This window comes from Erpetoichthys calabaricus, chromosome 3, assembly GCF_900747795.2.
Source record: "Erpetoichthys calabaricus chromosome 3, fErpCal1.3, whole genome shotgun sequence".
Classification (NCBI taxonomy): domain Eukaryota; kingdom Metazoa; phylum Chordata; class Cladistia; order Polypteriformes; family Polypteridae; genus Erpetoichthys; species Erpetoichthys calabaricus.
In genome coordinates, this window is record NC_041396.2 from 94,369,097 (window position 1) to 94,385,512 (window position 16,416).

At 38.3% G+C, this 16,416-nt stretch overlaps 1 protein-coding gene across 7 annotated transcripts in view; it reads right to left on the bottom strand.

The window, feature by feature from the left end:
- Positions 1 to 446: 446 nt before the first annotated feature.
- LOC114648243 (transcription factor SOX-13-like) overlaps positions 447 to 16,416 on the bottom strand; it is a 194,990-nt gene continuing 179,020 nt past the window's right edge. For all 7 annotated transcript variants that reach the window (XM_051924603.1, XM_051924605.1, XM_051924604.1 and 4 more), the window contains one exon: positions 447 to 2,834. In XM_051924603.1, coding sequence (XP_051780563.1) covers positions 2,549 to 2,834 — 286 coding nt within the window. In that variant the 3' untranslated portion in view covers positions 447 to 2,548. The remainder of the gene's footprint in view (positions 2,835 to 16,416) is intronic.

Consider the following 16,416-nt stretch of genomic DNA (forward strand, 5'->3'; position numbering starts at 1 on the left):
CAAAAAATTTAAATACCATTCCCGGTATATAATTTTCCAGCATTTTTCACCGTCTAGATATCACATGCAATTCAAACTGAGAAACTGTGCTCTCCCACCACATTTAACTAAAGGTTTTTATTTTTTTTTTTGTTTTGTTATAATCAATTCAAGGGGAACAGTCTGTAGCTTTTCTCTTATGAAGATTCATATTAAAACACGAGCAATGACAATTTTTCATCAACACCAAATTCAGTCACTTTCATTTATAATTAGGTAACTGCCATTCACCAGTCAGTTGTGGAAATGTTGGATGGGATGCCAGTCGATTACAGGGTCGTGTGTGTGTCGATCATTAATATCTTGGTAATAAAAGGTGGCACCTCCAAAGAAAGTAAAGAGGAACTGTAAAGAGAGGCGCCCCAGAACTGAGTGTGAAATTGCCAGCCACTTTGTTGCTTTTTTTCAAAGATTATTTTCCTCAGGTTATTATTAGGGGATGCTGCAAACTCACAGACATCTAACAATAAACTGAGTGAAGAATAACATTTCTTTAGAAAAGACTATAAATGAATGACACTTTATTAACGTGAGGTAGGAGTGGTAACTAACTATGTCATGGTCTGTGAGCGACAGAATCAAATTCAAGGGCTTGCACCGGACGTGTCATTAACACTAATCTGTCCCCTTATCTCTCAAAACACTTGGTAGTTCAGTTCAATTCTTAAAAACAAAGATGGTGGGTAAGGCCTTTCTACTGTTAAACTTGCTGCAGAATGAGCTCAAGATCTGAGTAAAAAAAAACATTTCTAGATGAGCACAGTGACTCAAAGAAAGTACAAAAATCAAATTTGTTACAAGCTTCACAAATGATTTCTATCTGATGTGTCTAAAGGTAAGAATCTAGCACAGATGATGAAATTATTATTTTCAAGATACTACGCAACCAACTGTGTAACTACTGAGGCCTTCCTGTTATTTACGCAATTTATATAACCTGGTAATGCTTCACGATGCCCTTATAGCAGAACATACATTAGTTTCCCATCATGCTGTTGGTCGTTATAACAAGAGTAAAATTACATCCTTAACGCAAACTGCCAACGGTACAGCTACCGCAGCTTTTGTACAATGTTCATTTTTATGATGGTTGGTGCTGTTAGTAGTGCTTAGAAGAGTAGAAAATATTTTTATTTATACCAGTTAAAAATGCAAGATAAAACACTGCTTCTGTACACAACAACAAAAGACATTCTTGGAGGTTTACATCCTTCGTCAGTTTTGTAAAATTTCAGCTTGTATGTATAAACAAATTGATTTTCTTACACACAGATCCCTGTATTTTAATCTTTTTTGCTTAAAAGGTTCACCTAATGAGGTAATATTGATCATCTTTTCTTAAAAAAATCTTTTCAATTAAAATAAATCAGATTGATGTCTCCTTGGTTTGCATGAGAAACTAAGGAGTTCAGTTTCAGTGCTGTATTTTTCCAGAAAAGCTGTTGTGCATTTTGATATTTATTACAGGAATAGTCAGCAGCAGTGCTTTTAATGTTCAGACATTTTGTAAAATTGCTTTAAACGTTTCATTCTTTCACGAAGCTTTTTTTTTTTTAATCTCAAACAAATCATTGAACTATTTGGAAATTAATTTCAGATATTGGCTGTGGGTGTTTTTCGCGTGACCATTCAGATCTTTTTCAACAGCCAATTTAAGCGAAGCGCCCAATGAATAGAAAATGTGCAAGATGTGAAAACTGCAGCTTGACTGAAAATTTGGACAGTGGTGTGGACTAGTGAGGTGCAGGTACAGTGGAACATCCCATCAAAGTTCTGCACACGTGTATTTCCCGTGCTGGATGCAGGAAAGCCACATTAACCTTAAATGGGACTTCAGTCTTTGTTGGAAACAGTTGCATTGTCAACCATTCAAAAGATCTCGCAGGATATTTTTTTCTTTTCAATAATAGCAAAACACAGGCCTTAAGATATAGGAAGTTTTACCAAAAACCCACAGAAATTAAGATAACATTATTTGTTACTAAATAATAAATATGTTAAGTAAATTAAGAAAGACAAAACTTTCTTGCAAATGCCCCATTTCCCAGAATCCAGTCCATTTGCAATAGTAGTTGAAGTTTAATGACCTACTCAAGCATTCGAAATCTTGTTTCAAAACAGAAAGTGTGCCAGTAACATGAAATGTAGCCAAGAAATAAAAGTGCCAAACAACAAAGTGGGCAATAATTTTGAAACTGAAAGACAAGTTACAACAACTTGTGAGCTTCTCTCTCTACAGTGGCATTTTGGCAATTACTGAACAAAAGCCCCATTTACTCGATAGTCATTACAGTTTTCATATAAAGTTAACTTCGAGATCCCAGTTCTGAAGCCCACTGTGCAGTCTGCTGCTTGAAAACTTTCTCGATTTCTCAAAGCGTCTATATACATGGCCAGTAAGAACGCACACTTGGAAGACTTTCTTATTTAAAAACAAGATCCAAATCTTGAGCACCCTCCCTCTCGGCTCAGTCTCTCTTTTGACAAACGTCATTTCTTTCCTTGGCCCTCAGTCTGTGAGGACTACAAGTTCCCCTTCACTTCGGTCTTCCGTGTCACTTTCTTCGCCCTCGCTGTACGGGTGTCTTTTAGATGAGGAAGGGTCATGGCTACCTTGGCCTCTCCCATCAGCCTCTCCTCCTACTGCCTCTGGGTTCTGGTTGTGTGAGTCGAGGACACGTGGAAGGTAACGCTCCAGAATAGATGGATGCATTGGCAAGGAGTTGATGGGGACGGACAGCTGACCTTGGTATTGGACTGATTCCGGGGTGGAATAATGGAGCTGTTCTGATTGGCTACAAAAAAGAAAGGAATTCAATATGTTACTCATAGACTGAATCAATGGAATCATCATTTGAAGTAAAAAAAAATTACATAATGTAAATTTGAAACAAATATAGAAGATTCTTTACACTAAAATGACTTCACTTTGCCAGTTTTATTGAGTCGTAATTAAAAACATTTCAACAAAATAAACAAAAACGTACTGCATTTTAACTCCTGTCCATAGGTTGCGTGTTTTAATTAAAAGCAAAGCAGACACACTGCATTTCACTTGGCGGCTGCTTCGAGTGTACTGAATTGTGAAATCAAGAGCACACGTTAATAATTCCAAAACTGAATGTACTCAAATGACCAATCAGCCCCAAAAGCTGGGGCAAGGGGCATCAACAATTGGGTAAGAGACATTTCAATGATGAGTGTATTCACCCGGTGCTAAAGATGACTAACAGGGAGTTAAGGCTGGGGAACCACCGTCTCAGTGAAGAGGTTGAAGATGGTGATGTAAATGACCGTTTCAGTCTCCTCCATTGTAGGTGTAAAAGAAGCATCAACAGAAGAATTTCCAACTGCTACGGTAACATACTTTGAATGCTTTCAAGAGCTAAAATCCCAAAGAGCTGCAGCATATGATCATATACACCATTGCCCAAGGTGATGACTAAATATGACAGTACTGACTATCCTTCTTGACGTATCAGTCATGACTAACAGAAGAATGGAACAATATGTGATGGTAGTAGAACCGTCACTGGGACTTTTATCGGTGAGGAGAGCTGGAAGAACCAGCAGCAGCTGCTATTTAATAAGTATGGTTAAGAGTTGACAGGTGCAGTGCTGAAAGGTTTGTAAAGTGAAGATTCCCCCTAAGACACTTAATGTTGACACATCATTCCGATAAATATCAGATTTTTTTTTTTAATGTTAGATAATGCCTTCACTTACCGGCTTGGTGGAGACCTCTTTTTTTAAGCGGACTAGCCGCGTTAGTGGTCAGTTGACGAGCAGTTTTCATTCTACGCACGCGTGGCTGCGTACTCCCTTTATGCTGCTAAAAGCCGGTGTTCTGACAATTTGTCCTACTTTGTCGAAGTATCCTACCGTAGTTTATTTATGGAAATGTTATCATTTCTCAATTTATTCTATATGCACCATTTAATGCCCGAAAGAGACACAGCCCAATTCAAAGATTTCACAAGACGGTCATTACTCGTGCATGGATACAATGGGCTGTACAAGATTAAAAGTCACACATGCAAAATATACAACTTATAAAATGTTGACAGTAAATACCTATGCAGTAAACTGTAATAAATGCATTAATGTAGTAAGGCTAAGAAAAGCATACATATTACTGAAATACAGTAACACTTACCTCAAACGTCAACACTAGGTAGAAAAGTTGTGTAATTTTGGTCTGCGCATGCGTAGTATCAGTGAGTAGATCATTTCGATGGGTAGGATGTTTCGTTAGAACACCGGCAAGCAGCTGATTTCGGCAACATTCGGGAAACACGAAACGGGAAAGGGGGAAAGCAACTGCAGTATCGGTATGGTAATAGTTTTACTTGATTCGCTCATGTATATTATGTCTTATTGTCATTTAATAATTTAGATGTAATCCCTGGGGATGTGTGAAATGTATGTAAGATGGTATATATGTAGGAATAAAGTATGGATAAAGCGGTGTTCCTCCCCTTCTGTCTGAATGGTACAAGCCCATTGCCTTTAAGTGACTGGGTAGGAAATAGTTAAAAGGCTCAGTGCCATTACTAAGGGGGGTTGTGAGGATAGGTGTCGCTATTCTGCGTATTACATAGGTTCAGTTTTCCCCATGCTCAAGGTTGTCTTAAAGGTATTTCTCCAACCTTTTTAAGCCAGCTAAGTCTCCCAGATTTTGGGGAGAACCTCAGCACTTGCGGAGAGGTAGGTTTTGGCTTCTACAGAGCCATTGGAACAGTTCTTCTACGTTTTATTTTTTTTGGCAGCTTTGGACTACGAACATTTTATGAGCCCTTGCCTATTAGTACCATACACAATTTTTTTCAGTAATTTATTGAATTCTTCCTGTTTGTTGGATACGACTATTTTTGTTCTGCTGGACTGTTATATAGATATATATTTTTTTGTAACTTTTGTTGTTGTGGATTTTGTCCCTTATCTCTTCCACCAATACTGGTTTATCATTTTTTTTTGCAATAAACATTGGGGACTTTACTTTCAAGACATTTTGTACTTTATCTGGGTTTTGGGGTACCTTGAGCACCATCCGGCTATGAACTACTAGTGGACACTGACCAAAGACAGTATTTCGTGACACAATATGATATAAGGCAAGCATAACATATCTTTTAAACATCTTAATATAAGAGCAAATGTTCCCAGTGAGACCTAAAACATTAACCGTTTCGGCTAATCACTGCATGTTAATGAAATTTGTACTTGCTGCCAGAACATAGGAATGTTTAGAAGTGGAATGCCTTTTACCCCAACTGCTGACAACCATTGCCCTACCCATTAGTGCTGATTGGTCATTTCATTACATTCAGTTTTAGTTTGATTAATGCCTGCTCATGAATTGAAAAGCAATGCACTCAGAGGAGCCGCCAAGTGAAATGCGATACATTTGCTTTGATTTTTGTTACGATTCATGATCTATGGACATGAATTAAATTGCAATACGCTTCTGCATTGTATTTTAAACTGACAAGAAAACTGTGTGCCATAGTGAAAAGCGAACAATATGTGGTTGACATGTTTTTCAATTTGACACAATAAAACCGTGCCAATATTAAATTTACTACACGCAGCTTCATTGCATTGCAATGTAGTTAATACATTGGATTGCATTTCAGTTTGACATGGATAATCTTCCATAAATGAATGGTAAAGTTTGCAAGGGGAAAATGATACCACTGTGTAAACGTGATAAGAAAAACAGTAATCACTGCAATCTGATAACAAGGCGACAACAACTGTTCTGCTCTTTGAAATTAAATTCAGTTCTGACCCAAATAAAGAATAAAAAAATGGGAGAAATAACCTGTTCACCAATATTCTTTATGGTGGATACACCAACAATAAACTATCCAGCTTCAGCTAAGGTTCACAACTTCAAAGAGCACAATAAAATTATCTTCACTAAAGAATAATAAATGAAACAATTTTACTGAATAAAAGATCCCCTTAACCCCCCTAAATATACTTTATATTACATGTTTATAATTGTTACACTAGCACATTCTTGGTCAAAAATGTTAATCATAAAAAATGCTGCTTTCATATTTATTCATATTCATTCCATTTCTGTACATTTCTAGATGTTATTTTGGAACAACTGTAAAGCCACTGTTGATTTACTACTTGGTCTACACTAAAAGCCATAAGATTTTTTTTCCATGACTGCTCCAAATACATACCTTTTCTGGAAGACCCAGTTATTATTTTTTAAGTGAGAAAATGAGATGAAAAGTCAACTTTCTGTCACAACTTTGCTAATTCGGGGTGCACTGTTCTCTATAAATTGTCCCAGTGGGAAGTTTCACCTAAACAGCCCTTCAAAGTGAGAACTGCCAGTTGTCTGTCCCATAGCACATGAACATGGCAAAATACAAAAATTGCATTTTACTTGCCCTTTGAGGAGAAGCAAGACCATTACAAAGAACATATTGCTAATATCACTAAACTTTACACATTTATTTATGCAAGCTTTCGAGGCAACTCAGGCCCCTTCTTCAGGCAAGATGTAATCACATCTTGATTACATCTTGCCTGAAGAAGGGGCCTGAGTTGCCTCGAAAGCTTGCATATTGTAATCTTTTTAGTTAGCCAATAAAAGGTGTCATTTTGCTTGGCTTTTCTCTACATTCATAATGGCTAACACGGTACAACACCCTAGTACTACACATTTATTTAAAAAAACAATATCCTCTAATAACTTAATCCAATTCAGTGTCACAGATGCCAAAGCCTATTCAAGCAGCATTCGACACAAATAGGGAACCAATCTTGAAAGAGATGCCACTCCCATTGTAGTGTTTGTAAACAATATTTAATATTAATTAGTAATATATTAACAACTGAAAATAACTGTTGCAAATACTCAAAACATACAAACTATATGAAATATCAAACATGGTGCAATCCTATAGAAGGCGTCCATGTTCATTTGACCTTGACTTCAACTAGACTACCGAGAGAGCGATGTGTTGTGCGTGTTTGAACTGCTCATAAGCCATCACAAATGTGCTGTATTGTGCCAGCTCCTATCTATTGCAGTTACTGTGTCATTTTCAAACTGCCTTTACTTTTTGATTTACCCTCATATTATGCTGAAAAAGTACTGCCGATTTGCCTCATTTTGACAGCCAATGCCAATGAAGCACACCAAAATAAGAAAAGTACACAAAATTAACAAACACGAAGAACAAGCAGAAAGTTGCTGTAGCCTGTAGTATGAGAAACAACTAATAGAATGTAATGGCTTCAAAATTCGAGGAGTCACATTTGCATAATCCAAGCCACTGTTACAAACGTGCAAGTAGGAGACAGCTAAAGGGCCCAAGTAATGGTAATTCCACGACAGACCAGGGGAGGTGGGGTGCACTGACTATCTCTCTTGATTCCTTGCAGACCACTCTCGGGATATCCTGCCAGGTGATGATGTCACTTCTGGTTCCAGACCTAAAGATGACGTCATTTCCTTAACCAGCCTTTAAAGCCGCCATCTTAGCTCTAAGACTTCAGTTCTGTTTTGGACTCCGACTGTGAACATATCACAATTATTTAATACCTTTTGCAGCCAGGGCACACTATACGGGTGGCTGCCACAAACTTTCATAACAGCTTTGCCTCATTATTCTGACACCACTTATATTTCTTGAAACAATCATTTTTCTTCACTAATTTTATGCTTTAGCTCTCATCAGCTGAAAACTCTCTCAGATACACACAAGGGCTCACCCCTACAACTTGAGACCTACTACAATAAAATTCAACCAATCTGATTTCATAGTAGCATGATTTGGAGACTTGTAGGGGCTATTGAGAGCACTAAGACCGAGTTGCTGGGGACGTCATATTACACAACTGTTAGTAATGGGAGTGAACTGCGATGCTGTGATTTTATTAAGGTTATCAAAATGAAGGCTGAAAATCATAAAAAGGGTCATGCAGTGTGACACCAATCTGTATTGTTTTGTATCAAAGTTATTTTAATGTTGTTTCATAAAGTGAATAAAACAGATCAAACCCTGTCTAAATGGTCTTATTGTCAACAATTATCCAGTAAAGTAAAATGAACAAAACACAACAAAAGAGCTCACAATTTGAAAACATTAATATCATTTATAATTTAAAACATTATGAGTATTGGGCAAGTTAATAAGTAAAAGTGCAGTGCACATATTTAGTTAAATTTACTTTATATGATTACCAAAGTTCGGCCTCAGGTAACAGATTGTCGTATTACACTGGTGCACTTGACACATTCTGTGTGTGAAACGACTTCCTTCTGCTACAGATGGCCATAAGGCTTCGACTGCAGTGCATTTGAACTTTGAGTGGTGGGTGATGTTCAACTGATTCTCGGTTTATAAATGTACAGAAGCAAGTGTGTGTAGCATGACAATAACGCTCTTAAACTAAATGGAGACAAGTCAGCTGTTTATTTATTATGTTTGGAAAAGTGAACATAAATAAAAAGGCAACACATAAAAAGAGCCAGGAAGGCTGGAGTCGGGTTACGGGAATTGAGGATGAAACCTAATTTTAGAAAATCTATGCTTCCTACAGGAGGCTTCAATGCTACAGTAAATCAGGGTTTAAAAGGATCTTATAGTGTTAAAGTAACCCTTAAAGGTATATATATGAAAAAGTATACATATGGGAACACCCTTAAGTGTTAATTTAACACCAAAGGTTTTGAAGTTAAGGCATTATCTGAAAGGAGCTACAAGCTAAGATTACACAGCGTGCTCAATCTTATCACGATTGAATATATACACTGTGGTGGATGGCTGGGATACCTTCACAGTGGAAAGACCGGGGGAGAGAACATGTTCAGGGCACTACATCCCCCAGAGTGCTAGACGGCAGTCCCTCTGGATTGCAGCGGTGCTTGGGTTCCCCACAGGGATCCATGGGAGTTGGACTTCGGCACACCCCTCTGGGGTTCTGTGGGTGCCACCAGGAGGTGCTGCAGAGACTGTGAATTGGTCTTCTGCCTCACCCAGAAGTGCTTCCAGACCATGCTAATAGACCACCAGAAGTACTCCCAGGTGCTGGATAAAAGAAGCCCGCTGTCACTGCTCCAGGAGCCAGAGTCAGGAGGAATAGGGACGAAGCTTGCTGAAGGAGGAGTGGAGGCAGAAGGACAGAGTGAAAGATGGAGAGAAGATAAGAAGAAAAGAAAATGCGGTGGGCTGTTATTAGTTGTGCTTTATAACTGTCTGCAGGTGGGAAACGATTGGGAAGAGTTTCCCACAGCCAAATAAAAGCCTGTGTTGTGCTGAAACATGTGACTGTGTCTGTCTGTGTCGGGTTTGGGGAGTTGGTACACCCCTTGCAGGCCATTACACACATACATTTTTGTGTGCACATAAGGGACAGCTTAAGGGATTTGGTAATGGCAATAACCTGTCACTTCAGGGGCTGGTGCTGTGAAATAATGTCTCTTTTTTCTTCATTCCTTTACAGACTGGAAAATTGATACCACCATTGAGGTCGCTTCCGGTGTTAGTCCTCAAAATCGGATGATTCACATCTTAAATCAGTTCTATTATGAACTTATGTCTAAAAAACACATCTCTGCAATTACTACATGCTTACTTTTGTTTTTCATTCACTCAATTATATGGGGTTACCAGGATGGTACCTCAACTCTTTATCGTGTTCTATCTGTTCTCTTATAAAATATATTACAATGAGGAGACAAAACAACGTTAAATTGTTGGGGCACCACCCTGGTGATCCCACAAATATTGAAATAAGAAAGTAATGAAAAACATGCAACAAGTTGCAGATAACGTCCTTTCAGACGGGAGCTCAGAACTGAACTGAACTCAAGATAGCAGAACTGCTGGACATCTGGACTCGCCCCTTCCAGCCTGGAATCCATGAGTATGGATAACGGAAGGGGCATCAGTGGTGAAATGGCTATCAATCTTCTGTCAAGGAAGGAAGAGAGAACACATCAGACTGCAGCACCATATATATATATATATATACACACACACATACATACATACATATACATGTATATCTATCTATTATATAAAAAAAATCTTGGGTCGAGACGTGATCATCTCGGAGAGACACTTTGAAGTCCAGTGAGACTACTTGCATGTCACGTCCTACTCACAAACAATTTCTCGAGACACTTTAACATCCCGCAAAACAAGGAAGTGAGACAAAAAGACAGCTACTATACAGGCTTTTAAATGATTGACGCACAGCGCAACATGCAGATCACGCAGCTCAGCAGTAGCTAGCAGCAAGCCAGCAGCTGATTCGTCCGCACCTCCTTAGCGTGTGTTCAGTCCCCACCCCCAACATAGCGGGAGCAGCAGAGACGCGAAGTGGCTAGCGTGAAGCGCACCCCCGGGGGTGGGGGTTGTGGGGAGGTCGAGCAAAGTGAGTAGGGGGCACAGCCCCCTAGTGTATGTATATATACAGTAAACCCTTGTTTATCATGGTTAATCCGTTCCAGACTCTATTGCGATAAATGAATTTCCGCAAAGTAGGATTCTTTATTTATAAATTGAATATTTTCGCAGTTAAGAGCATAGAAAACCTGTTTATGGCCTTCTAAATGTATTTTTTAACATTATCAGAGCCCTCTAGAAATGAAATAACACCCTTTAGTCAAAAGTTTAAGCTGTGCTCCATGACAAGACAGAGATGACAGTTCCGTCTCACAATTAAAAGAATGCAAACATATCTTCATCTTCAAAGGAGTGCACTTCAGGGGCAGAGAATGTCAGAGAGAGAGAGAGAGACAGAGAGAGAGAAAAGCAAACAATCAAAAATCAATAGGGCTGTTCGGGCTTTTAAGTATGCGAAGCACCGCCGGACAAAGCAGCTGCAAGGAAGGGAGCAATGTGAAGGTAGTCTTTCAGCATTTTTTAGAGGAGCGTCCATATCCTCTAGGCCAGTGTGCGAACAGCCCCTCAGTCAGGAGCAGAGAATGTCAGAGAGGGTAAGAGAGACAGAGAAAAGCAAACAATCAAAAATCAATACATGCTGTTCGGGCTTTCAAGTATGCAAAGCACCGTGTGGGAAGCATATCGTATATCATTGAGGAGTTTTATTTAATACATAATACATGCTCTGGTTGGGTACTTCTCAGCCATCTGCCAATAGCGTCCCTTGTATGAAATCAACTGGGCAAACCAACTGAGAAAGCATGTACCAGAAATGAAAAGACCCATTGTCCGCAGAAATCCTCAAACCAGCAAAAAATCCGTGATATATGTTTAGATATGCTTACATTTAAAATCCGTAATGGAGTGAAGCCGCGAAAGTCGAAGCGTTATATAGCGAGGGATCACTGTATCTTCTTCTTCTTTCGGTTGCTCACATTAGGGGTTGCCACAGCGGATCAGCACACACACACACACACATATAGACATGCATACATATTAATATATTTTTTTAATTTCAGCTTAAACTAAATGAATACCAGGACCTTTTGTAAACTCTACTATGCAAATAAAATTATTGTGCATATGGGCTTGTGTTCTCTACTGCTATCTAACTTGGAGATTCACAATAGATTTAGAATAACATTAAACAACCTATAATTAATGTAGCAAGAGTAATAAACAACACACATCCATTTTCTGAACCTGGTTATTGCTGGCAGCACTGGGAGAGGGGACTGGATGTGACACCAGTCTTTCATAGGGCATAGTCACACATGCACTCACTTATTCACATTCACTAACAGTAGGGCAATGTGCAGTCGCCAATCAACCTAACCTGTACATACTTGGGATTTTCACAGAAATTCCACCCAGACATGTTTCTACACACAGAGTGAATAGGTGGGTCACTAGTGCTATGACTGCACCTCTGTGCCATTGTCATGATCTATAGCAGACAAACCTAGGACTCATACAGTGTGCACTAGTGCATATCACCTGAAAACAGATTATATTTTATTCTTTATGACAGCTTTCCAATATGGGTGGGGATTTGTAGTGTTTTATACTCTAGGAAAAGTCACAAGGGAACATTATGGCAAATTTACAACAGTGAACTAACATTATGCTATAATCTCTACAACATTTATTTTAAAGAACTGCAGATGATGGAATTGTGATTTAACAACCAGTGAATGAGGGAAGAGGAAAGTCTTTATGTCAAAAGCTGGAACTCATCCAAACATTAACTAGAGGATTTTCTGGAAATGGTTTATTTAACAATATTTTAACAAAAGTACATGCGTTTGGGACATTGCAAGAATACGACTGGATAATATGGATTATGCAAAACAAGTAAGCAGATTTTCTTTTATGGATGTTTTAATATCATTTGCTTTTTGCTCAGCATTGGTCCCATAAATATGGCCTATTATGTCAGGAAGTTTATTATCTCCATTCTCCATAAAAACACGAGATTAAAAATTTTTCCTGGCCATAACTATAAACAACATGAGGGTAGGAAACAGATAAACATTGATCATTTTTGGGGAGTATTCTTTAATGTTGTGTTGACAAGGAAACTAAAAAAATACAAGTACATGAAGTGTTGCTTACAGACGTAGGTTGTCACATATGCACGTCTGTGTACCACTCCCTGCACTCATCAGAAGTATGCAATACCACTTCAGGTTGAGAGCGGGAGCTGATGCTAACATTTTCTTCTCTTGTTTCAACTGCAGCACAGAGAAGATGCCCAGTGAGGGCAACTGATTATGCCCCTTACGGTCCCGACACTGACAGGAGAAGGTGTTAAGTCTTGCACCGAACCCAACACAGGATGGAGTTCCTTCCTGGTTACCTATAGCCTGACAGCAATCCTCTTTTGAAACCTTTATGTTGGTACGCATAGCTGTCCTAATTTTTGTTTGTTTTAAAAGAAATACAGCATGTTGCTTGGAATTAAACAGGGGGGACCTGGCTGGCATCCCAATAATTTCCAGTAGCAACTAGCAGTTCCTGAAGTCGACTACAAAGTGCATTAAAGCATTTCTACCATAGTCCGTATCAAAGTGAAACCTGTATGCTAAGTGAGAACAGTAAAGTGTCATCTCTGGGAACCAGACATGATGCTTGATACATTAGATACTGTACATGTTTATTATATCTAATTCTTGAATGTAATTATTTATTTTTATCATTAGGTGTAGAAGGATTGAATATTTGATATTGCATATTTTTATTTCCAGCAGAAATATTTTCTTAATGTTGTCAACTATCATTAAGTATTCTGCCTGGCTATTGATGGAATATCACTTTTTACCTTACGTTTGGACCAAGCTAAACATACCCTTTTGTATTAAAGAACTGGACTTTCTGATAGTAATCCTTGACCTTAAGAAAGCCCATGTCCATGCAGTTCTATCGCCATGGATTTAAGTAATCTGAGACTAGTATCATATTCACCCTGTTCTCCTCTGTGTCATGACCACCATGTACAAAGCTCTGTAGAGATTATATTGCTTAAGTAATTTTAATGGATAGATCTATTTTTAATCTACTTTGTCTTTAGTTGGATATATATTCCTCATTAGGTCCAGAAGTGACAGCTACTCTTTGGCTCATCAACAACATAGGACATCAGTTGGAATGGCCAAGCAGACCTTGATATTAAACTGCGCTCAGATCAGCATGCTTGAACTGGCACTATCATCAAATAATGTTAGAAAATTTGAAAGTGGAGATATTTACTCTTTCAGTGCTATTTAGATTGACAATAAATAAGTGAAAAATGATTCTTAACAGGTCTGTGCAGATTTAGAATATTTTGCAGAACACAGTTTCCAAAAGAAAGCAAAACAGAAATGTTTCAATGTTAAAATCAAATATGGATAAAATGCCATTTCATCCTAATTTAGTCATAGTGTAAATGCTGAAGATCTGGAAAAAATATTACTTCTTGCATAGTATTTTGGATTTAAATTCATTTGACGTGGTAGCACTTGATCACTCTCAAGAGTGTCAATGCTCTACCAAATTGTACCATCAACATGCCATGCACAGCTTCTTGGATCTCCCTTCCTGTTAAAAAATGGATTATTTCCATACCATAACTATAACAAATGTGAGTTTAAGGCATCTCAGGACTCTGTTTGTCTCACTTTTAGGCATATTTATTATGTTTCGGCCAAGGTCTAAACACTGGGATTAAGTATATTCTCCTTTATTTTGCTATTTCTGTTTTTGAACCATTATTTTTATATATTATATCCTCTAAAAAATGTATAATTTTTTATTAATGTTATATATTATATCCTCTTTTTGTAATTTTTGTTAATATTGATTTGTTTGTTATATTTTTTTATTTTGTTAAAGTGTTTAGTTATGTGCCCTGTCCCCTTAAGATTAAGTTGCAAGGGGCAGGGCCACCATGACATACAACTGGAGGACCATCTTCTGCCCTGTAGATGTCCATGTGAGGAGAGATTTGAGGGCATTTCATTTGTAAATACTTGTGTGGATTTCTGGTATTTTGATTCTTTGTTTCAATAAATACTTTTTGTTTTTTTTAGAATATGGATTTGGTTGCTAGAGTTGCCTTTTAGGCAAACCCGGTGTTTTGCCTCTTTTCATGTTTAAAGATTCCTGTTTACTTTTGATTATAAATTCTTGTTTTCACTATTTTCTTTCATGCTTAGTTAATTTTTTGGTGCATAAGATTTAAGGATTATTTTTATATACTTGAGTATAAGCCGACCCGAATATAAGCCGAGGTACCTAATTTTACCTACAAAAGCTTGAAAAACTTATTGACTCGAGTATAAGTCTAGGGTGGGAAATGCAGCAGCTACTGGTAACTTTCAATAATCAAAATAAATACCAATAAAATTACTGTATATTAATTGAGGCATCCATCCATCCATTTTCCAACCCGCTGAATCCGAACACAGGGTCACGGGGGTCTGCTGGAGCCAATCCCAGCCAACACAGGGCACGAGGCAGGAACCAATCCCGGGCAGGGTGCCAACCCACCGCAGGACACACACAAACACACACCAAGCACACACTAGGTCAAGTTTAGAATCGCCAATCCACCTAACCTGCATGTCTTCGGACTGTGGGAGGAAACCGGAGCGCCCGGAGGAAACCCACGCAGATACGGGGAGAACATGCAAACTCCATGCAGGGAGGACCCGGGAAGTGAACCCGGGTCTCCTAACTGCGAGGCAGCAGCGCTACCACTGCGCCACCGGGCTGCCCATTAATTGAGGCATCAGTAGGTTAAATGTTTTTGAGTATTTATTTCAAAGAAAAACAGTAAACTAGCTCTGTAAGTGGAGAAGAGGGTCAACAAAAACAATATGGTATCTCTCTCTCGCGCGCGCGTGCGTGTGTGTGTGTGTCTCTCTCACTTGCTGCACAGGGAATGCACAGGGAGAGACTGAACGTGCGGAAATCAGTGCGCACAAACCGAAAGGGAAACTGGCTTGTTTGTATACCGGAGGGCAGAGGGACCTGACTCGAATATAAGCCAAGGGTGATGTTTTTCAGCACATGGTTGGGTTGGGTGCACATTTTGGATGACATTGCAATGTTACTTTTGACTATGATTTTGGTTTTAAATTTTGGCTTTGATGTTTGGTTCCAATGGCTTCTTTTAGTTTACTGACTTTCGCATGTATAAAAAAAAAAACAAACGATTCCCTCTGTTCCCGTTCATTTATTCCACCTTCTGGTCATTTTCTGATACTTGACATTCCTGTGTTCATAACATTGATGCATTTATTAAGAATCAACAGATTTTAAAGTGGACTGTATTATATGTGAATTTGTGCTCAGCTATCACAACAGATAATTTACATCTGTTTTTTTTTTTATAATTTATGTGTTTCTTCTTTCAATAATACGGGATAAATTGGAACCTGCAGTACTCAGTGGTTCTCAAGTTCAGTCCTGGCATGGCTCCTATGACTGCAGATTTCTTTACAAATCAACAAGTCACTCTTAATTTGAACTGATCTAATTCACTGGCCTTTGTCTTCTATGTTCAGAAAATGTACGTTTACATTTAGACGAAATTTAGAAATTTATATTTTTTCTCATAATTTTAGGCACATTTTTTTTACAATTTCCTTTTTCAATTACTTTCTCAAGCAAAGTTTTCTCCAGTAACTGTATCTATATACTGACAAGTAGCGACGAGCAGTGCAGACAAAAGTGCAAATGGCAAAATGGAGCAGCTACTTCAGTGTCATTCACTTTCATCCTAATTAGCCTCATGTTAGACCAGTCAGATACCCAATTAGTGTAATGAATCAACAGGCTACAACAGTACCAGTAGGTCATGTTTCCATTATGATTTTTTGTACTCGCTTCTCTGTGTTTAAGAACACAGAACTAAAATGAAATGTGTTTGCTTTGTTTGGTGTGCTTTAATTTGCATTCTTTGAACTGT